Raw genomic sequence first — 24,294 nt, 5'->3', positions numbered from 1 at the left:
GTTGAAATTTGGCCCGGTACAATGAACTAAAATGTACCGTCATTAGTCATTCCTTTGTCGAGTTTGTTTGACATGGACTTATCTTTAGTTTAGTTTGGCGTGTTTTACCGTCGCCTCTTGCAGTCTTGCTTGTGCTTCTTTCAACCATTCTTATGAAATTTCCATTTTCATAACATAGAATTAAAGAAAAAATACAAAACAAAAAATCCTATAGATCAGAAAAAAGCATTAAAAAATTATAAACCATCTAAAACCATATCACAATCACACTCAACGCTTTTAGCTCATATTTTTTTGTAAATGGCACTTTCTTTTATGTAACACTGAAGTGGTCCGGAAAGTAAGCTGATGGGTATCATTTTGAAGTTTTTAAGACTTGACACAAAAATTTTAGATGTTGTTCCTCTTTCAAAAAGTTATGCTTAATAAATTTGCTTGTAATACATAACGAAAAATTGTTTTCTGCGACTAAAGATATTCACCATAACGATTTTTCAAAACAATTAATATAATCGGTTTTATAAATCATTCTAACAATCGTTGAAGTTAATAGAGAAAACTATAAACTAATAAAAGCAAACTTATCATGCATAAAATTCTAAAACAGGATTTTGGTAGCGCTTTCAATATTTCAATACAGACTTCAAAATGATTCCCATCCGGCATTCTTAGCGAAATGACGATCATTTGAAGATCGAGACCTTTCAAAAATTGAATGTTAATGCGGTTGATCAAAAGCATCTTAAAACTTTTAATTGGGGTCAAAACAATTGGTGTCAGACTCGACACGCCGCACCTCTGACCCTTTAGTAAAAGTAAATTCAACCTAAAGTCTGACCGCGTCAACCTTGTTGCACCGGCTAGTCCAATTGAGTGTCTGCTTTATTTACCCAATGTCCGGGCGATACAGTACAAACTGGGACCGGAAAGGTTGACCCATCTCGGAAATTGTACTACGGCTTCCCGTGTCAATTTTCAACGTTTAATTGTTTATTATGGCATTAAAACTTTTGTATAATATTGAGATTTTTTGAAGAAAAAAATTGCGTTTGCTGTATAACAGCCAATTATTCTTTTTTTTTAAACGAAATATTTTTTATTTCCGTAAAGTTATTTCGGTTGACAAAATTTACATGTAATTATTAACAGAGTTACTGTGTACGAAAAAGCAATTTTTTACAAAAATATATTAGCTATAACTTTATAGCTAGTAGTACAGTAAAAATGTTCAAGAGATGATAGGAAGATTTACGAAAAGTTTGCGATTACGCGAAAAAGAGTTTTACATATAGAAGTGGGCTATAGTACTATAGCAATTTAAGTAGTTAATAAGGTTCAAGAGAAAACGATAGGTTTACAAGGTTTAAACTTGAAATAAAAACACTATTTATTTTTCTAAGTTTCGGAAAAAATAGAAGCAGATTTTGGTTTATATCATTTCTTGTGCATTGTATTTGCAGTAGTAATAAACAGAAACATTTCACAAGGTTTAACCTCTGAGGTTTACAATTTATAAGTATATTTTCCATACTAAGAACTTTATCGAGTTCATTTTATTCTTTAAAGATATCAAAATGGTGGATGTGGAGAAAGAGCTGTAGAGGCTTGAATACGTAGCGAGAGGCACGGAGAGGATTTTGAGGGGCTTAGAGGTCATTCTGCAAATCAGGAGGCTTCGAGGGTCATTTTGCGAGGCTCATAGTCATAATTCGAATTTCATATTTATATCTGAACTAATTCTGTTCAAAACTTTTAATGGTTTTAGGAAACCAGCCAGACAGACTAATATAAATGAATTATTTGAAATACTGTAAATACAAATCATCAAATTTTAAGAAAAAAATTGTTTCGCGGACTTTTTAAAGGGTTTCAGATTTCCAAAAAAAATCAAACATTTTATACTCTAACTGGTCTTAAAACTAGCTTTCCTGCCGGCCAGGTCAGAGTTAAAAAGGTTTGCATCATTTTTTTCGTTTTAAAAAAGTTTGAGAAAACAAGAAAATTTGTATAATTTAATTATTGTGATTATTGCAGAAACTTAAATTAATACCTTGTAATACAAGTATTTCATTGACCTCTCAACTTTACAAATACAATATAAAGATTTAATCAATTTATTATTTTCATATTTTTCAGCAAATGGAAACAAAGCAAAAACAGCAGAACCAGCACACAGAATGGATCCTAGAACTAAAATTAAATCTATTAAAGGGACTGTACAGGAAAAATGAAAAAGGGATATAGGCTGAAATCTATGCATTTTAGGAGTTGATTAAGACCCATAGGAGTTCTTGTTCCTGTCTCAGGAAATTAATATAAAAGTGAGTCAAATTTTTAAGAAAATTTATATATTTAAAATTGTGTATGAAAATGGTAGATTTAAACGGACCATATTCAGCAAAACATAACCAATCTAAAAACGAAAATATCCCAGAATAGCCTAAGAAACTTATTTTCCTTCTATTTTTGTTTGAATTTAATAATTTTTCATTTTAATAGATATACTTGATAGTAAAGAAATACGCCCTTTTATGACCAGAACTCCCACCGATGTCAGTGCAGTATCATTATTACGTGAGGGCGTCTGTATCACATAACCAGTATACTGCACTGCCATTGGTGGGAGTTCAGAGCTGAAACCTTTAGAATGGGATATCCTTAATCCCGCTCATTAATTCATCTGGAGATTAATAACAAGAGGAGAGAAAAGCATTTTTTAATCTCGAGATTAAGAAAAAGTGTGGATCAAGCATTAATCCTGATCTTCACCATTCAAAAGTTCCCAGCTCTGGTCACATAATACGGACGTATAAATAATATTATCAATTTTCTGAATTTGATCCTTTTAAATTAGGCATTGCCGTCGTTGTATGGAGCGTAACTTAAATTATGCTTTCAGTCCCTTTACAAATTTTGATGTTATTTTGGACTTTCAATTCAATTTTTGTTTTACCTAGATAAGCTGAGGCGAATTCCAATGCATCGGCTAAAATGAATATAAAGTAAGATAAGCTAAATCATTAGATTAAAAAATCGTAATGAATTAAAAGCATAGACTTCGATTTTTTTATACATTGAAACCCTTAATGACGAATACATCGAAAGAATTCATCAAATGTCGTATTCTTCACTTTCTGATAATGGAATGTTGCAGATATTTAGTTTTTTAATTAAATGATTATATGGAACTCTTTAAATCTGTTCCCGCATATTCATGGCTATTTATTTATTTTCGCAAATACTGAAATTTACCAAATATAGTTTAAAACTCATTGAAAAATTGTCAAGACGACATTTGATAAATTCATCCGATGTATTCGTTATTAAGGGTGTCACTGTATCAAAACATCAAAATATATTTTGCTATACATTTCCCATAAATAGATGGGCGAAAGTAATTAAAATTATTTTCTGCTGAAGTTTCATAAAAAAACTCTTAATTTTAGCATTTAGAACTCGTTTTTGGGAAACTGTTTGATTTAGAACTCGTTTTTGGGAAACTGTTTGATTTAGAACTCGTTTTTGGGAAACTGTTTGATTTAGAACTCGTTTTTGGGAAACTGTTTGATTTTGTAATATAAAAATTATACTCTGGATGTGCTCCAATGTACTATAAATGTCCTTTGTATATAGCAATGAATATAAACTAAATCAAAATTTTAAAATTTGAATATAACTGCCTTGGTTGAATAACTAACCTAGTAGGGAAACAGAGACAGGACCGATTAGACTGATGAACCCTTGAGCAAGATATTGAAGAGGGTAGCTGTATCGAACCTGATCCGTACCTAACTCTTCACCCTGCAACATCAGGGCTACATTCAACTACAGGGTGTCCCGATAAACATGGGAATTAAGTGACGACTTCAATATCGTCTCTGTTCCGTGCGGATGGGAAACAATATAAATATACACTTTTTGACAAAAACTTCTTTAAAAACATTTAAGTTATAAGTTCCAATTATTGGACGACGACATTTGACGATTTCTGCTTTTTGTCATAAAGTGGACCAAAATGGTATGTACTATGTAATGTACATGCATGATGTTATGTACCTGAATATAATATGTGCCTTTATGTAATGTATTTGCATGTTGTTATGTACATACATGTTGTTATGTTCCTGCATGTTGTTATGTACCTGCATGTTGATATGTACCTGAATGTTAATATGTACCTGCATGTTGTTATATACAGGGTGTCCCACGAAACATGACAATAGGAAGACGACTTGAAAGTCGTCTTTGGTATTTGAATTTATTTGTGACATTTAGTCTTCTATCTACTTTAACATGTATGATTCTTGAAACAATTATCACATAATTCTCCTAGCCCTGGCATTTCCAAAAAGTTGTCTGTGTTTTTTGTGCTTTCAATATTACCTGAGATATAAAGAGTTTGGTTCAGATTTCAATTTTGTTAAATAAAAGCAAAATTGTCGAAATCTGAACGAAATTCTTCATATCTCGGGCAATATTGAAAGCACAAAAAAGGCACACCACATTTTGGAAATGGCAGGACAAGGAAAATTTTGTGATTATTATCTCTAGAAATTTACTTCTAAAATTAGGTTGACAAATAAACGCAGCAAATTATATCAAAAATCAAGACGACATTCAAGTCGTCCTGCATACTGTCATGTTTCGTGGGACACCCTGTACCTGAATGTTGGTATGTTACTGCATGTAATGTTCCTGCAAGCTGTTATGAACCTGCATATTGTTACCTGCATGTTGTTTACCTGCATGTTATTTATCTGCAATGCAATTAGCACGTTATGTATCTGCATGTTGTTATGTATCTGCATGCTGTTATGTTCCTGCATGTTTTTATGTACCTGCATGCTGATATGTACCTGTATGTTGTTATGTATCTGCATGTTGTTATGCATCTGCATGTTGTTATGTATCTGCATGCTGCAAATGTTCCTGCATGTTTTTATGTACCTGCATGCTGATATGTACCTGTATGTTTTTATGTATCTGCATGTTGTTATGTATCTGCATGTTGTTATGTACCTGTATGTTGTTATGCACCTACATGTTGTTATGTACCTGCATGTTGATGTACCTGCAAGCTTTTATGTATCCGCATGTCGTTATGTATCTGCATTCTGCATGTTGTTTTGTATTTGCATGTTAATTTCCTGCAAGCTTTTATTACCTGCATGTTGATATGTACCTGTATGTTGTTATGCATCTGTATGTTGTTATGTACCTGCATATTTGGTGCAACACCAATGTGTAAACCAGTTAGAGCTCCAATAAAACAACTAACTGAACACACTTCACTTTACAAAGGAACTGATTTATCTATAAGTACATTGATAACCAGAAATCTCTGAAGTAGCGAGAAGACTTTTAGAATCAAGTTATGACTTTAAAGAGGCCAAAGAGCATTTGACGCAGCAATTGTGTAATGAAAACAGACCCATTTCACTTAATTGGTGATTTAATGAGTGTCTAGTAAAACTATTTACAACAAGAAAGTCGTCTTCCTATTTTAGATTTTCCTGTTTATTACTGTACTTTAATTCTTATATCTGTGTAAATTGATGTTGTGCTAGATCACACTTTCAGGTGGTTGCAAAGATAGGGATTAGGAAACAGATCAGTTTATTAGATTTACAATAACTTTGATAAACTAAAATTAAAAAATCTAAATTTTAAATCAAATCTTTTAAACTGTTGCCATTCTGCAACTTCGTGTCGATTATTTCAAGGCAAAATAACTAAGTATTTGTTTTAAATATTTGAAAAGATTATATATTTTTGCCTTTGAGGCAACTCTGCTTAAAATTGTTTTATTATTTATTATTCTTTACATTTTACTCAATATTTTCCGGTTAATAATGTTTTGCTATAAAGTGTGTCCCTAGGACTATAAAGTAGTATCTAGTATTTAGGCCTAAGATGGCCATAGCCAGGCCGGAGAGGGCCATACACAGGATATAAACATATCGAGATTTAAACCTAAAATAAATATATTATATATGGGGATTAAAATAATCAAAAAGATTTAAATGATCTAACATTTAGATTTTTTTTTTATTTACAAAAAGTTTTTAATTGCTGACATCTTAAGTTTCCAGTGATGAACCGAATTTCAGGAAAATCATACAAAAGTTTTAGTATCTTATTTATTTAAATGTTTCTAATTTAAAAATATATTCAATGATTTTAAAATTTCACACAAAATATTAGATTTTGTTCTGGCATTGATTGATAGAATATCTACCTAATTTTGTTGACTAGGATAGCTGCGCTGAGCCGGCCAAACAGATCACAGCCGTTTAACACAGCCACTAGTATATTCACACTTCCCTGACAGACAGAGAGAGTAAAAGTAATTTCAAGTGACCTTCTGTTGAAACAAAAAAAGGTGACATGTCTAATCCAAAAGCTTTGACTGAGAAAGTATGAATTAGATGATTTTGTTATTAAAAACTCTTGAAAGGTATCTTGTACATTTCTTGCTTTAAACGTTCAATGGAGATATTAACACAAGTAACAACTTCTAAACATGGAAAATTTACATGATCTACAATACTTATAATCACATCAAGGTTTAAATTGTACCGTGAATCGTAAATATTCCTTTCTTAAATGAAGGGTCACTTGAAACAATTCACTAACAGTTCCTTTAAAAACATAAACAAAATAACTAAACGTACTGCCAGGTAAATTTAAAATCTCCATTTAGAAATTTAGTTTATCAAAAATTAAAAAGGCAGTTAGACTCTGTCAACTGGCTGAAAAAGGTTTTGATATTTAAACTCAATATGTCTTAAAGGGACAGACCGGCTATGTAAGGTAGTTAAACTGAGTATGCAGTTAAATGTCTATCTAAGATAGAAAAAACTAACTAACATGTTTTGGAATAATTTTTTATTTCATACCGGTTCCATGCCTAGGTGAATTATTGCATAGCTGGGTAGAAAAGTGCAGAAACTAACATAACTGATAAACATAGTTTATTATTATCAAATTAATCATATGTTAATGACAATTATTATTTTTTATCATTAATATCATCAATATTTATAACAATCTACAAAAACTATTTAAGAATATGAATTTCTGCTTTAATTGAAAAACTCGTAGTAATTACTAAATTACAAAAATAAAAGTTTTTAATTTTGCCATCATTACTATCATTATTATTATCACTATTTTTAATTCTGTTAAATTATCATTATTATAATAATCATTTTTTATCATTATTATATTGCTATCATTATCATTATCATTTTTATTATCATTATTATTATTTTCAAAATTATTATTATAATTATTTGTATTTACTTGTTTTAAACTATTCCTAAATGTGATTGTTATACTTGAGAACAAAATTATAAGATATTTGGTATTGAGCAGAATACTAAAAACAAAACAAAAAATATGAAAAAATGAAAACAGTTTTGTCTTCTTTTTAAATTTTAAAATTAGAGAGGAGGAGCATGTCAAATTCACGAATATTTCATTAAACCTACGATTTGTTTAATGTACAAGAAAGACGATTGATGCTGCAGAGCCAATGAAGGAAATTTTCAGATTTAAACACATGTATAGATATTTTACTCATAATTGTTAAGTTTTGACTTGGACATGCTATTATTTCGTTAACAGTAGCTTTAACTAGGAAAATATTTTAACAAAACTATAAAACAATTGAAACAATATTTTGTAAAAATTCAGTTTTGCTTTCCTTAAATCGAATCCTTTCACCTTTTCCTGGAAAAGTTTCATAATGTTTAAAAATTAGAAATCGAAGAAGTATCAACATTTTCACCCTTTTTTGGGGTTTCTTGAAGATGGCCGTGCCCGATCTACCCTTTAACATTGTGTCTCATCAAGCAGGATTTAGATATCAATGGTTATAATTTTTTAAAATCTGATTATTTTTAGTTATATAGTTTCTCTTTAAAAGAACAATTTAGAAAATTATAAAAATAAACAATTCTTAACTTAAAAAACGAGAATATCTTCTTCAGTATTAATCAGATAAAGGTTTGAGGGTACCATTGGGAATCAATCCGACATTGTCATCTTTGCATGGAGTGGATCCGGCATTGTCATCTTTGCATGGAGTGGATTGGTCATTGTCATCTTTGCATGGAGTGGATCGGTCATTGTCATCTTTGCATGGAGTGGATTGGTCATTGTCATCTTTGCATTGAGTGGATCGGTCATTGTCATCTTTGCATGGAGTGGATCGGTCATTATCATCTTTGCATGGAGTGGATCGGGCATTGTCATCTTTGCATGGAGCGGATCAAGCATTGTCATCTTTGCATGGAGTGGATCGGTAATTGTCATCTTTGCATGGAGTGGATCGGGCATTGTCATCTTTGCATGGAGTGGATCGGTCATTGTCATCTTTGCATGGAGTGGATTGGTCATTGCCATCTTTGCATGGAGTTGATCAGTCATTGTCATCTTTGCATTGAGTGGATCAAGCATTGTCATCTTTGCATGGAGTAGATCGGTCATTGTCATCTTTGCATGGAGTGGATCGGTCATTGTCATCTTTGAATGGAGTGGATCGGTAATTGTCATCTTTGCATGGAGTTGATCGGTCATTGTCATCTTTGCATGGAGTGGATCAGGCATTGTCATCTTTGCATGGAGTGGATCGGTCATTGTCATCTTTGCATGGAGTGGATCTGGCATCGTCATCTTTGCATGGATTGGGTCGGTCATTGTCATCTTTGCATGAAGTGGATCGGTCTTTGTCATCTTTTCATGGACTGGATCAGTCATTGTCTTCTTTGCATTGAGTGGATCGGTCATTGTCATCTTTGCATGGAGTGGTTCGGTCATTGTCATCGTTGCATGGAGTGGATCAGTCATTGTCATCTTTGCATGGAGTGGATCGGTCATCGTCATCTTTGCATGGAGTGGATCGGTCACTTAAAAATACAATTTCAGTCCTTTTTAAACCGGAAAAATAAAAATATAATAAATAAATATTTATCTCTATATGAAATCTTTCCTTGGTTTTTGTGTTAGAGTCTGTATTGAGAAATGATGCTGTCAAATCAAGATCATCTTCATGATTAGGATCATGATTAGGATCAGCTTTTAGAACTGTTTCAGACACATGAACTTTCGTTTGGATATTGTCATCCTCTTCTTTAATAGATCTCTCACTAAAATACAAAAATAGATCGAGCTAAAAACTTTAGAATCTCCTCTTTTTATCATTCTCAAGGCTAGTTTAATCTTTAGTATGTATTTAATATCAAAGAAACTGAAAAAAAAACTACATGTGAACAACAAGTAGACAACTCGTGAACAAGACATTAAATAAAAGTCGTTAATACACCATTAAAGAATTTATGAAAACTTTTGCAAAAAAGGAGAAAATTTTTCGTTCATATTTCGCAAACTTTTTCGTGAAATTTCGTATTTTTTGCGAAATTTCTTTCCGTGAAAATTATTAACGCGAAAGGAATTGAGTCTTTGGAACAAAATCAAATATTTAAACCTCAATATCTTTAGAATTCGATGTTGTAAACCTTTGATATTTCAAACTCAGATTATTTGATCTAACAGAATTCATAGTTTGAAATATCTAAGGTCTGCAACATTTTGTTCCAGAGATATAGTGATTAGAAAATCAGAGTTTGTGGCAAAGACTCAATTCCTTTCGCGAAAAAAAATGTGTGGAATTCTCTCGGAGAGTGATCAGCATTAGAAGTTATTATATCATGATTAATTATTTCTCTTCCGTAATTTATTTCAAAACGTTCGAATACCCCCCCCCCCCTCATAAATTTTCACATTTCACAATGTAGTAGAAATGCGCAATTGCCAGTTTTGTAAAGAAATCTCCAATTCAGTTTTCCAAATTTTATGCATGAATAACTAATTCATACTTAAACAGATAACGCTTTTAACCCTATAAAGGCTGGGGGGGGGGGTAGATCCCACGCCCCCCTCAAAAAAGGTCTTCGAGTAAAGGCATAGGGTTTAAATACATGTTCATAGACCAATTTTTCAAGGCCAGCTCAATGAAAAAAATATTAAATGATAACTTTTGTAGTTCGGGTGCTAGGGAGGATTGAAATAAAATGCCAAAAAATGTTAAAAATATATATTTTTTTTTGTTAAAAACAAATATCAAAATGTGACACATGTTTCTACATTCATTTTTCATGGACTTTTCAAAAATTTACTTTTTAGATCTTTAGCTTTATTCATAAAAAGTTATTTTAGATTTATTTTTTACGCAGACAGGACTTTTCACCTCCCTGTGGCCTGTACCCTACCCTGTACATAAAAATATTACAAATATTTTTTAAAGAAATTGAGTCTTTGCCACTAAATTAAATGGTCTAATCCCTATATATTTGCAACCTGATGGTTTAAACCATTTATGTTTCAAATTCAAAATATTTGATCTAACAGAATTCATAATTTTAAAATCTAAGGTCTATGATATTGGGTTGCAAAAATATAGAAATTAGAAAATCAGAATTTGAGGAAAAGACTCTATTTCTTTCTATTTATTCAAAGTCAAAAAAATTCACGATGATAGTGTAAAAAATAAGAGTGCAAGGTCAAAACAACTAGAGGGGGTTGAAGCGCCAAACCCCCCTCCCCCCCCAGCGCGCCTGTCTAGGGTTAAGAGCACTGTTGTAAATCGGGCATTGTCATATTTGCATGAAGGGTCACTTGGAATTATGCTTACAGTTCCTTTAATATGATATATAATCTAAGATTTGAACACACAACGGTTAAATTTGCGTTTTAGACAATTGTTACTATAGGTTTAAAGGCGATTCACACCCTTTTTTCTAGTAATACATTCAAAGTATTTTACAAACTAGCTTAAAGCGTTTTTATATAGACAATGCTTCCCACCACCCCACGCATTTTTTTCGTAAATCCTAAAACTGAGAAATAATTCAAATATTTCTATTTTTATAACTGGTTTTGGTCAAACTAAAACAATCTCCTGATGATGACAATCTTTTTTTGCGATATTTATTTTTAGGAGAAAATTGTATGAATTGGGATGAGATTTGTTTACAAAATGAAAAAATGAAAAATAATGCAGCATTTATTATGCATCGCCAAACTTATTTCTTTCACACCTTGTATTAAACTGTGTGTTTGCATTATAGTGCAAAGAAATAGTTTTTAAATGTCTGCAAAACTATTTGAATTTTTACGGAATGATGATTTAAATGATAATTGTAAAGTACGTATTTTCTGATTGAAATCAACTCGAAACAGCTTTACAATGATTAAAGAGTTAAATTAAAATAACTAGACCATTTGTGTTAAAGGGAACACTCACTTATTTGGGTAATTTGCAGGTAAGCAAATATCCCATTAGCTATTCATTGGTATTAGTCTTACTTTCAAAGACACCTATGGCCTAAGAAAACCCGATATGTCATTCAGAATTCCAGCGCAAAGGTATGATACCCTTGTAGACACTATTTGATGCTTTTTGTACCACAGTCATGGATTAACATTTTTTTCAAATATTAAATTAAATTGTAGTATCTAATAGTTAATTATAGATGTCCTTAATTTTTTTTCAAAATTATTTCTAAAATTGACTATTTTCAAAATAAAACTTGTTTTAAACATTTGACGATTTAAAACGTTATCCCTACTTCCTCAGGATAAAAATCGGCCTTTTCTCTGGTCGTGGATATCTTTGAGAAGTAAGACTAATCTAGCCTGACTACTAATGATTAGCAAATAGCTATTTCCGTAAAAGTAAATATTTCCATTTACTGATAGCGCAGATTGAAGGATTCATAACTCTAATTGGATAATGAGATAGATATAAAGATAAATGTTACCGCCATACTATTTCTATTGGTTTAGAACAGACACCAAACACATGACTGAACCCTGATTGGATTAGGCGCTAATGGACTCGGCATACAGGAGTGATAGGCTGATTAGTTTACTATGAAATTACCCAAGTAGGTGAAAGGCCCCTTTAAGTCAAACTAGATTAAATTGTATTTAAGACTGAAATATTAAAAGTGTTTATCATTATTTGAATTTTAACTTACTCTACTGTTTAATTTGCAGTGTTATAAACCCTTAGAGAGCAAAGGAATTGAGTTTTTGCCACAAAATCTGATTTTCTATTAGCTCTATCCGTGCAACTTAATGCCGTAGACCTTAGATATGTCAGGGTGTAAATATTGAAATATCGAAGGTTCACACCATCAGGTTGCAAAGAAATAAGTTTTAGAAAATTTAAGTTGCGTCAAAGATTCAATTCCTTTTTGAGAATTTCAACTATAAACTCAAATTTCGCTTTGTGGTGTGGTACTTTTTATAAATAGCTTGCTATGCACAGCCGGCGTTCAAGGTTTTTTCTCTATATTTGTATCTTGATCTTTTTAGCTTCAGAAACATATGTCATGAAATTTACATTTATTGAGATGATTTACGAGATTTTGAATGATTATAAATTTTGAAAACAACTTTTGACTTTTACAAGGTAGATCTGTATTCATAACATTTTCTAGATCAATTTTTTTTGAAAATCTATTTCACTACATTGATGAATTAGAAAAAGAAAACAAAGAAAGAAATATTTTTTAAAATATTATTTAATATTTCTTCTAGATCTTTATTTTGGAAAATCTATGCCACTGCACTGATGAAATAGAAAAAGAAAACAAAAAAAATATATTTTTAAATATTATTTAATATTTCTTCTAGATTTTTTTTGATAATCTATGTCACCATGCACATGATCAATGTAGAAAAAGATGATCAACGTAGATTAGAAAAAAAGATAAATAATTATTTATCTTTATATATCATTATAATGATTTAAAAAGGTTATCAGATATAGATAAAGAAAGAAAAAAAGAAAATTTCTAAGGTTATTTAATATTTCTCTAGATTTTTTTTATAATCTATGTCATTGCACATGATCAATGTAGAATAAGAACAAAGATAATAAAGAAAAAAAATTTATATTTGTAAAGAAAATTTATACTTCTTTTTGATCACTGGCACAGGACATGAATAATAAACGATAAGAAAAACATAACAAAGAAATGTTTTTTTGATATATCTTTTAGTCTAATTTTATTGATAATCTATGTCACCATGCAGTGCACATGATAAAGTTAAAAAAACTGCTTATAAAAGGTATTTTAAATTTTTTTAAAAGAAAACAAAGAAAAAAAATATTTTTTTTAAGGGCTAATATTTCTTCTAAGTCCAACTTTATTGATAATAAATTTTACCTAATTAATCTTTGTCTGTGCCTTCTTCGGATTTTTTCAACACGTTTAGCGGCCTCAAGTTCTAACAAACTGAAATAAACATGTTTAGCGGCCTCAAGTTCTAGCAAACTGAAATATACATGTTTAGCGGTCTCAAGTTCTAACAAACTGAAATATACATGTTTAGCGGCCTCAAGCTCTAGCAAACTGAAATATACATGTTTAGCGGTCTCAAGTTCTAACAAACTGAAATATACACGTTTAGCGGCCTCAAGTTCTAACAAACTGAAATAAACATGTTTAGCGGCCTCAAGAGCAAACTGAAATGAACATGTTTAGCGGCCTCAAGTTCAAACAAATGAAATAAACATGTTTAGCGGTCTCAAGTTCTAACAAACTGAAATAAACATGTTTAGCGGCTTTAAGTTCTACTTCTAACAAACTGAAATAAACATGTTTAGCGGCCTCAAGTTCTAGCAAACTGAAATATACATGTTTAGCGGCCTCAAGTTCTAACAAACTGAAATAAACATGTTTAGCGGCCTCAAGTTCTAGCAANTTCATAAACCTGGTCTCAAGCTCTAGCAAACTGAAATAAACATGTTTAGGGGCCTCAAGTTCTAACAAACTGAAATATACACGTTTAGCGGCCTCAAGTTCTAACAAACTGAAATAAATTTCAATATTCATAAATGTTAAAAATTATTTACGTATATTTAAAAGAAGAAATTATTCTTAACTTAACTGCAACATAGGGGAGTGTGATTCAACTTTTCAAGGCCAGCTCATTAAATTTTTTTCAGCCCTCGTACAATATTGGTAGAGATTGTATTTTAAAGGTTGAACAAGTCAATCAGGAAAATGTTGAATAATATTTAATTTCCTTTCATTTTATAAACTACTTGAAAAGCCTCCGTTCACATTTTAACTCAATTTAAAGAACTGTTTGAAAAAACATGAGAACGTGTCCAGCCTTACAATGAGACCCTCTGCTCCTGACCTGACTGATGATCCCAGATATGCATCTGACATTTTCAATGAAGAAAATGATTCTGCAACCGAGGATGTGAGACTGGAGAGCCTTGATCTAGACTTCAGCATTTTAACTTGTCGTTCTAAAATCATTTGTTTTAAATAGCTAGGCTTTCAGAACCCTCGTTTCTATTAAAAAATTTAGCTTTTAACTCGTTCTCAAATTTTCGTGGATTTTTAAAGAATAATAATTTTTTTCATAAACCTTACACAGGTCATGTGTGTGAGTTGCCACAAGTTGGCTCAATCTGTTCAGTCGTTTCATGTTTATTTTATATATGTAATTTGTGGGTTTTCTTTGTACGGCAAACTTCAAAAAATCATTTAACACTATGAGGCAGCAAAAAAAAGGTTTTGCTGAATTTCTATTCGTATGTTGGTTAAATTTTGTCTGCAAAGTTTCCTAGAATTTTGTTTCAATGAGATAGATTTTAAAATATTATTTCTTTAACTACCGGAGAACATTGTTTTTTACAATTTAAGTGAAAAGTGCAAAACACCTGTAACAGAAAAATATAGTAAATCTCTATAACATTTTTCAGACGTCTAATATAATTGAATATATCAGACAATCTTCTGCAGATCTAATTGGTTTTGATGAGAAAGGAAAAATTTAGAATTATAAATATTTGACTTCTTTCAAACCTTTGTAGCTGTACTGACAAAGGGGTTATTGGCATTTTTTTATCAGAAATATAAAATTTCAACAAAAAAGAAGATTTTCATGTTCGAAATTGTTATTTTGTTTGCAAGTTCTCTTATATTTAACAAATATTAATATTTACTTTACAGAACGCCCGGAGAACAAATATTTTCTTTTGGATTTTTAAAAACCGCGTTGAACGTAGAAAATATCAGTTTTCTGCAATTTAAACACCATTTTAGAAATAGTAACACTGCAAGTTCTCTGCTGTCGATGATCAGTTTAAAGGGTACCTTTGTAAATTGAACATTCCCTTTGAAAAGATCCCTTTTTCAACGGAAGAATGTTAAGTGACAAAGAGCATTCGAAATCGATTATTTCTGTCAAAAAACCAGAAAAATCGAACACAATAATTTGAAAAATCTTGATTATTTTTCTCCACGTCTTTGCTTTTTAAATCAAGAGATTTTCTAAAATATGTGTTTTCAAAGTAAAGCATTAAATTAATTAATTAAGTAATAGTTGTCGATACTTATTTAGAATTTATATATTTAGAATACAGAGATCGGATCTTAATCTTAAACGCTTGATCTCGATATCCGGAGTGAGGATGATGATTAATGGTTCACCTCTCGATTAAAGATAATCCTGCATACTTGGAGATCAACGCTTAATCCAGAGATTTGCAATACAAAAGTTTTCACTTTAGAATAATGTAAAGAATTTAAACCGCGTCACTGATCAGCCAAACCGGATCCAATTGAGTGCCAGCTCAATTCTTGAAACACTGAATACAATTTCAAGTGGAACCAACCATATTTGAACCGCGTCTTAAAGTCTTTAAATTCGGCCCCAGGTCGATATATTTAAAACTAACAATCCTGGAATGGAACTGATGACCTGGACATCCTGTACTGGTACTCCGACACCTTAGAATCAAAAGTATACGATTTCTTTATTAACCAAAGGGATGGTGGGTGGGGGAGGGGGGGTCACCCTGGGTTTAACCCTATCCCGACTGGGATATTTTTGTCTAAAATAAATGGGGTGGGGGGGGGTTTGGTTTTCCTACCCCCTTTGATTTTGCACTTAGAGTTGAGATAGGGGAGTGTGATACATGTCCAAATTATTACCTGCCTGCTCATAAAAAAATTATACCTCTAACTTTAATGTTTAAGGTGTAAGGGAGGATTTTTAAAAAGTTTAGAAGATCTCGGAAAAATGTTCAAAAATAATTATTTTTTATTTTAGACAAATATTAACATGTGCCAAATGAATTATATATTACATATATTTTCAAGGGATTTTTAAATAGATAAATTTCAGCCCAGTAACATTTTTAAGTAACTAGAAATTCAAGGCGCTTCGCGCCCTTCTTTCTAGCCTTAGAGGGCGCTTCGCGCCCATCTTCTAAATTAATTGTAAACATGTTCTCTTTGTGTACATCGTAAAACTAAACAAAAATAATTCGCGGATTTTTACAAAAAATTTCGCGGATTTTCAAAATTTTAAAAAATTTAATGACGATCGAATTTTGTTAGAGACAAATATTTGAAATTTTGATGATTCATAAACCTTCCCTGGGCTCCCTAGATGTCCCACAAAAAATTTGGGCCCGATCGGTTCAGCCGTTTTGACGTTTATTGGATACAAACTAACAAACAGACAAACAAACAGACAGACAAACAAGCCAAATTTATATTTTATATTTAAGTTGTTTACTATTTACTTATTTGATTATTATTAAACACAGACCCGCCGTTTGATTTTCCTCCACTCTAAACGATGCATCAAAAAAAAAATTGACAAAATATGTTTTTGGAAAAAAGGGGGACCCCCCTTCCTCCATCCTGATATGGCTAAAAAACGTATTTATGATTTCTTTGATGGTCCTCCTAGCACAGTCATTAGTATAAAATGGACAAAAGTCGTCTTTGTTTACTTCTGTGTGCTTGTTACAAAGTTCAAAGCATCGTTTCTAATCAAGGAGTATGGAATAAGGAGATACAACTGACGCGGCCCGCCCTACCATATGATTATGCATGCTTTGCAGACGGGTACTCCATTTGTATAAGAAACATTCATAGAATATTGTATACGCGGACATTGTACATCAGACAAATATTTCTTATTCAAATGAAGTATCGTATGTAATGCATGTATAATAATATGGTAGGGCGGGCCGCATCAGATGTATCTCTCTTCTATTTGATACTCCTTGCTTCTAATTAGTAACTTAAGCAGACGACTTTTATCCTGTTTTTTACATAATATTGCTGAAAGGAAATATTTTCAAAAACAAATATTGAAATTATGTACTTTGTTCAAAAATATTGATTAAAAGTTGAAATCAATATTCCTTTTAGACTGAAGTTACTGTCCACTGCCTATAACTTAAAATATTCTTTAAATTGTTACATTTTATAAAATAATTGATAAATTCATTTACCATTTACCAACATCTTTTGTATCTGTTTATTTTCAGTCCATAGACCGAATAGAATGAATTTGAGCTACTTCGCTGAACTATCTGCAGCCGGTTTATATTTGAACCATCGATTCAAAGTAAAAGGTTCAGGATGGATTTGAATCTGTGATTAAATTTGAACCGGCGCGGCATCAAAATCTAATTCTCACACATTATTATTAGTTTAAAGTTGACATTTCTTGTTTCAATAATTAGTTTTAGCCATTTCTTCAATAAATTTCGTGTAGTTTTGTTTAACTCGGCTTGGATTTAAAGATAAATACGCTTGAAAAAGATAACTTTCCAGATTTTGCCCATTTTTAACACTAAGTGTTAGAGATGGGCAAAGTGTTAGTTTTGGAATTATATAAAGAACATCTCCTGTATCACTATTATATAAAGAATATTTCCTGTATCACTATTATATAAAGAATATTTCATGTATCACTATTATATAAAGAATATCTCCTGTATCACTATTATATAAAGAATATCTCCTGTATCACTATTATATAAAGAATATCTCCTGTATCACTATCATATAAAGAATATCTCCTGTATAACTATTATATAAAGAATATTTCCTGTATCACTATTATATGAAGAATATCTCCTGTATTACTATAATATAAAGAATATTTCCTGTCAACTATTATATAAAGAATATTTCCTGTATCACTATTATATAAAAAATAACTCCTGTATCACTACTATATAAAAAATATCTCCTGTATCACTATTATATGAAGAATATCTCCTGTATTACTATAATATAAAGAATATCTCCTGTCAACTATTATATAAAGAATATTTCCTGTATCACTATTATATAAAAAATAACTCCTGTATCACTATTATATAAAGAATATCTCATGTCAACTATTATATAAAGAATATCCCCTGAATCACTATTATATAAAGAATATCTCCTGTCAACTATTAAATAAAGAATATTTCCTGTATAACTATCTATATATAAATTTGGCTTGTCTGTCTGGGTGTCTGTTTTTTTCTGATTGTTTGTTTGTATCCAATAAACGTTAAAACGGCTGCACCGATCGAGCCCAAATCTTTTGTGGGGCATCACGTGACCACAGGGAAGGTTTATGAATGATCAAAATTTCAAATATTTGTCTCCATCAAAATTCGACCTTCATTAAATTTTTGAATATTTTGAAAATCCGCGAATTTTTTTGTGAAAATCCGCGAATTATTATTGTTTTGTTTTACGAGGTACACAAAGAGAACATGTTCACGATTGAATTAGAAGATCGGTGCGAAGCGCCCTATAAGGCTAGTTATATAAAAAATAACGCCTGTATCACTGTTATATAAAAAATAACTCCTGTATCACTGTTATATAAAGAATATTTCCTGTATCACTATTATATAAAGAATATCTCCTGTATTACTATTATAAAAAGAATATCTCCTGTATCACTTTTATATAAAGAATATCTCCTGTATCACTATTATAAAAAGAATATCTCCTGTATTACTATAATTTAAAGAATATCTCCTGTCAACTAATATATAAAGAATATCTCCTGTCAACTATTCTATAAAGAATATCTCCTGTATCACTATTATATAAAGAATATCTCCTGTATCACTATTATATAAAGAATATCTCCTGTATCACTATTATTTAAAGAATATCTCCTGTATCACTATTATATAAAGAATATCTCTTGTATCACTATTATATACAGAATATCTCCTGTATTACAATAATATAAAGAATATCTCCTGTATTACAATAATATAAAGAATATATTCTGTATCACTATTATATAAAAAATATCTCCTGTATCACTTTTATATAAAGAATATCTCATGTATCACTATTATATAAAGAATATCCCCTGTCAACTAATATATAAAGAATATCTTCTGTATCATTATTATATAAAAAATATCTCCTGTATCACTATTATATAAAGAATATCTCATGTATCACTATTATATAAAGAATATCCCCTGTCAACTAATATATAAAGAATATCTCCTGTATCACTATTATATAAAGAATATCTCCTGTATTTGCTGACTATTCCACATCTCTTGAAGAGGAGGGAAAACAGGTTTCTAAAATTTGAAAAATAAAATAATAATAAATAAAATTTGAAAGATAAAAAAATATAAAATAAAAAAGTTTCCTTTCAAGAAAACCAAGTTTTACCTGATTATTAGACCTTAATGCAGAACTATCCAGGATTCCTAGAGAAAAGTATGGAATTAAATTAAAATCATAATGACTGTGCATTTAAAGAGTTTCATTCCGGATTCACAACGGTACCACGGAATCTAGTTAATAATGTGGAAGTTATTGTCTTTTTTCCAGCATTGAAAATTCTCTTTATTGTTTCTGCAGGCAAAAATTCACAAGTCACTTTAAAAACAAACACAACTAAAATATTGAATCAAAAAGTTAAAATCTAAGGTACTGATAATAATCGGACATTTCCACGTATAATAAGCAATGGGAAATTATATTCGTATTACAGAAAATTTTGATATATTTAGACGTTTAAAAAGGATTACGACAATCTGAGAAGGGTGAAACGATTTAAAATTGTATTTTGTAGAAGTTTGCTTTATCAAACATGCAAAATTGTTATCCTTGGTGAAAATATAAGGCAAAAACTAACCAAAAACTATCGCTTTAAAAACCCGAAAGCAGTCGTTTAAAAATGATCGTTTTTAACTTATATTTTCTTTTAGAATAACAAATTTGCATGTTTGATAAAAGCGAACTTCTACAGAATAAAGTTTTAAACTATTGGAACCTTCTCATATTTTCGAAAACCGTTTGGAACGTCTAAAAACTTAAAAAGTTTCTCTAAACGAATCTGGGTTTTGCCCATCACTGTTTATGATTTTTGAGAGTGCTAGAAACTATATTTACAATCTCTTTAATCAGTTTTTTAATCAACATGAAGAGAAGCAATTTTTTAGAGCTTCCTCTCAAGTTCTTGGTTCAAGGGTTTTAGAATATCTATTTATATTTCTTAATTGTTTTTAATTGTTTTTAGTTAAATTAATATCTGGATGAAATTAAAAACATTTTCTAAATTAAACATAAAATCACAATTTTTGAAACCATCTTCAAATCAGCTCTTTTCAACAATTAAAGGTGTCTGAGCTAGGCAGAAATTAATCGGTAGTTTAGTCAAATAGTCAATATTTCTTACAGGCAGCCCATATTTACTTGTTAAGTAATCGAGTATTAGCCACGAATTCTGATTGACTGCCCTAACCCCAATATTTTTGCAACCCGAAGATATCAAATAGTCAGAAAACATTAAATATAAAGAAAATATAGAAAATTCAAGTTTGTGTAAAAACTCAATTTTGTTTAAAAGAAACAAGTAATTAAATTTTTTTAAATTGGGATATAAGTGTATTTTCCAATGATATACAAGGCTTCCCACCAAGGAATTAACTTTGATTACGACTTTCAAATGGATGAATTCTCCTGTTTTGAAGAAAACCGGTTTCGGATGAATCGATCAGTTTGGCAAGGAACCGCACTGTAGAAGTTTTGATTAAATAGATTCCGTAAAGTCTAGATTAAAATCTTATCCTTAGCGGTTAACCCTGTTTTAAAATCTAATCCTCAGCGGTTAACCCTGTATTAAAATCTAATCCACAGCGGTTAACCCTGTATTAAAATCTAATCCTCAGCAGTTAACCCTGTATTAATATCTAATCCTCAGCGGTTAACCCTGAATTGAAATCTAATCCTCAACGGTTAACCCTGTATTAGAATATAATCCTCAGCGGCTAACCCTGTATTGAAATCTAATCCACAGCGGTTAACCCTGTATTGAAATCTAATCCTCAGCGGTTAACCCTGTATTAAAATCTAATCCTCAGCGGTTAACCCTGAATTAAAATCCAATCCTCAGCGGTTAACCCTGTATTAAAATCTAATCCACAGTGGTTAACCCTGTATTAAAATCTAATCCACAGTGGTTAACCCTGTATTAAAATCTAATCCTCAGCGATAAACCCTGTATTAAAATCTAATCCTCAGCAGTTAACCCTGTATTAAAATCTAATCCACAGCGGTTAACCCTGTATTAAAATCTAATCCTCAGCGGTTAACCCTGTATTAAAATCTAATCCTCAGCGGTTAACCCTGTATTGAAATCTAATCCACAGCGGTTAACCCTGTATTAAAATCTAATCCACAGCGGTTAACCCTGTATGTAAGCAGTTAACCCTTAAATTTAATTTCACAATTGTTTTAAAACGCTTCTTATCATTTTATTTGTTGCCTACCTTTGTTGTTTTGTGTCACTGTTTGATAATTATCTTCTGCAAAATACAGATGTGAACTTGAACTAGTAGATGAGCCTACCAGAATCCACCAAAATCCAAAATATCCTTTGAATCAGATTTGGAAATTTTGTCCACTTATATATTTGAATACTCAGTTCATGCTAAAGTAACAGGATGTATGCCACAAATAAGCTTAAATTTTCTAATCCTTATATCTTGCAACCCCTCATATTTCAAACTTTGATTATTTTTATTTCAAAGATATAATGCTAAAAATCAGAGTTTGGTGCAAGAACTCATTACTTTTCTGTATTGAAGTTGTATAATGTTAAATTAGAGGCACATTATTTATGGCACCTATATAGCTGCTATTTTATTTCTTCCCGAAAATATAGAAATTTTGCTAAATTTTTCAATTTAAATAAAATTAAATTGAAATTACTTTTTGATTCAGATTCTATTTTTGTATTCAACTTTTAAATATTCGAAAAAATCGAAAAAAAATAAACTGTCCTGACAAAAAACTTTAAACCACTGCAAGCAAAAAAATTATAGTTATTTTAAAGGAATTAGGTAGATTTGAATTTTGCCTGAAAACGAATGATCCCTGAACAAAAGTTTAATTAGTGATTTATAGTTCATGTAACGTCTGAATTCTAATATAAAACATTTCAAAGGGACTGTTCAGATTAATTGAAAGGGGTTAAAGGTTAAAGCATAAACGTTTTAGGAGATAGTTGTGACAAATATATTAGTTCTTTCTAATTTTCCTGTCTTGAGAAAATGTTATTAAACTGTGTCCAAATAATACCAAAACTCATATAAATGTGATAGTATTTGTATCAAAGGTTAAACAGATGCATATTCAGCAAATACGGAACGAATATGAAACTCACGATAAACTAGAGGTGCCTAGAAATTCTAGGTATGCTCCTAGCTTACAATTTTGATAAAATAAATTCATTTCAAATAGATAAAGTAGATATAAGTGAAAATATAATTGTTTCGTCTATCACGTGACCAGAATTTCCAGCAATGGCAGTGTGATCAACGCCTAGAATTCTAAGCTTTATCCTTTAACCCTTTCATTTTACCTGATCAGTCCCTTTCAGAATCAGTTTTATAATCTTTATTTTTTATTTTCTTGACTCCTGAATTTATTTACAGTTTGAATACAAACTGTTTAAAAGTGGAAAATGATCTTAATTGGAAAGGAATTGAGTCTTTGGAACAAAATCAAATATTTAAACTTCAATATCTTTAGAACCCGATGTTGTAAACCTTTGATATTTCAAACTTAAATTATTAAATCTAACAGAATTCATAGTTTGAAATATCTAAGGTCTACAACATTTGGTTCCAAAGTTATAGTGATTAGAAAATCAGAGTTTGTTGCAAAGACTCAATTCCTTTGATAACTATTCTTTTTGACTTTGTCATCGTACCTAGAACTCAGAAGGGATGGGTATTGTTTTGGATTCGGTTTTTAAAAATTCAAGGGTTTTTGGCTTAAAATGTTCTCTACAAGAATTTGAGATGTTAAACAAACAGCAAAATACGAATTTCTACTTGCTTCTATCTATATACTTTGCTTGGGTGTTTGTTTTTTGTTTGTTGAAATGTTTGTATCCACTTAACGTCAAAACGGCTGAACCGATCTGGCCCAAATTTTGTTTGGGACCTCACATGACCCCAGGGAAGGTTTATGAATGATCAAAATTTAAAAAATGAGCCTGTAACAAAATTCAAATGTTATTAAATTAAATGTTTGCGAAGAGAAAACATCATAAATCAAAATAGAAGATGAGTGCGAAGCACCCTGAAAGCGTATTTTTTTACATTAAGCAAAACATCCTTTATGACCAAAGATTTTTCAAAAACATTTTGTAATGAAAGCAAACTTATAAAGCATACAATTTTGAAATAGGTTTAATATTTCAGATTCCTGTGGAGCAGTCTAAAAATCCATTAACCTTCCATGATACCCACCAGTACCTAGAAGTATACGAACTACACGGTGTAACATTCTCAAGTTCGTTTGTGATAAGAAGAGCTTTGACAGGGACCAGTGAAGATTCTTCTAAATCCGACTGGAAAAAATATGTGTCACATGTTAATATGTAAAAATATTTATTTTAAACATTTTTCCGACGTACATTTTGATTTTTTTTCAAATCCTCCCTTGCACCCTATACCATCGAAGATAGAGGTATAATTTTTTTATTGAACACGCTTTGAAAACTCTTATTTCAAATCATAGGAAGGGGGGGGGGGACATCAAATTTAATTAAAGGATTAAAACCCAATCTAGTCATAATAGGTTCGAATTCCGTGTGTAGAAATTATAATCCCAGTACTTCTAGTTTACCGTGAGTAGAAACTATAACCGGAACAAGGGCATCTAAACTTGTCTTTTTGTCACGCATATTAAAACTCTTTACGCCACGTCAAAATAAATCAAATTTCACATTACATTTAATTTTCTAATGTTTTCAATTGTGTTGTTAATCATTTTTATAAACTATAATATTTCGTTTCGTTTTTAAGTTTTAGAATGTTTTCTGACCTCGAATTTTCCGACCAAAAAATATATTTTCTCTTTTAAAGGTCGTTAACTATCGTTTTCGTTTGGTCGTCGTTAACTA

At 30.8% G+C, this 24,294-nt stretch overlaps 1 protein-coding gene across 2 annotated transcripts in view; it reads right to left on the bottom strand.

Annotated features, from left to right (window-relative positions):
- Window positions 1–1,087: 1,087 nt before the first annotated feature.
- LOC111700718 (uncharacterized) overlaps window positions 1,088–24,294 on the bottom strand; it is a gene marked incomplete at its 5' end in the record, with an annotated part of 47,738 nt that continues 24,531 nt past the window's right edge. Inside the window, 19 exon segments of one of the 2 annotated variants that reach the window (XM_023471728.1) lie at window positions 1,090–2,190; window positions 2,954–2,986; window positions 3,699–3,801; window positions 5,219–5,277; window positions 5,876–5,973; window positions 6,239–6,324; window positions 6,900–6,960; window positions 7,322–7,381; window positions 7,709–7,734; window positions 8,996–9,152; window positions 13,242–13,310; window positions 14,221–14,335; window positions 15,777–15,824; window positions 17,255–17,282; window positions 19,400–19,450; window positions 19,545–19,582; window positions 21,650–21,724; window positions 22,240–22,256; window positions 23,645–23,739. In XM_023471728.1, the coding sequence (XP_023327496.1) occupies window positions 2,039–2,190; window positions 2,954–2,986; window positions 3,699–3,801; window positions 5,219–5,277; window positions 5,876–5,973; window positions 6,239–6,324; window positions 6,900–6,960; window positions 7,322–7,381; window positions 7,709–7,734; window positions 8,996–9,152; window positions 13,242–13,310; window positions 14,221–14,335; window positions 15,777–15,824; window positions 17,255–17,282; window positions 19,400–19,450; window positions 19,545–19,582; window positions 21,650–21,724; window positions 22,240–22,256; window positions 23,645–23,739 (1,371 nt within the window). 2 annotated transcript variants of the gene reach the window in all.

This window comes from Eurytemora carolleeae, unplaced genomic scaffold, assembly GCF_000591075.1.
Source record: "Eurytemora carolleeae unplaced genomic scaffold, Eaff_2.0 scaffold418, whole genome shotgun sequence".
Lineage (NCBI taxonomy): Eukaryota > Metazoa > Arthropoda > Copepoda > Calanoida > Temoridae > Eurytemora > Eurytemora carolleeae.
This window is presented reverse-complemented; position numbering and strand designations above follow the sequence as displayed.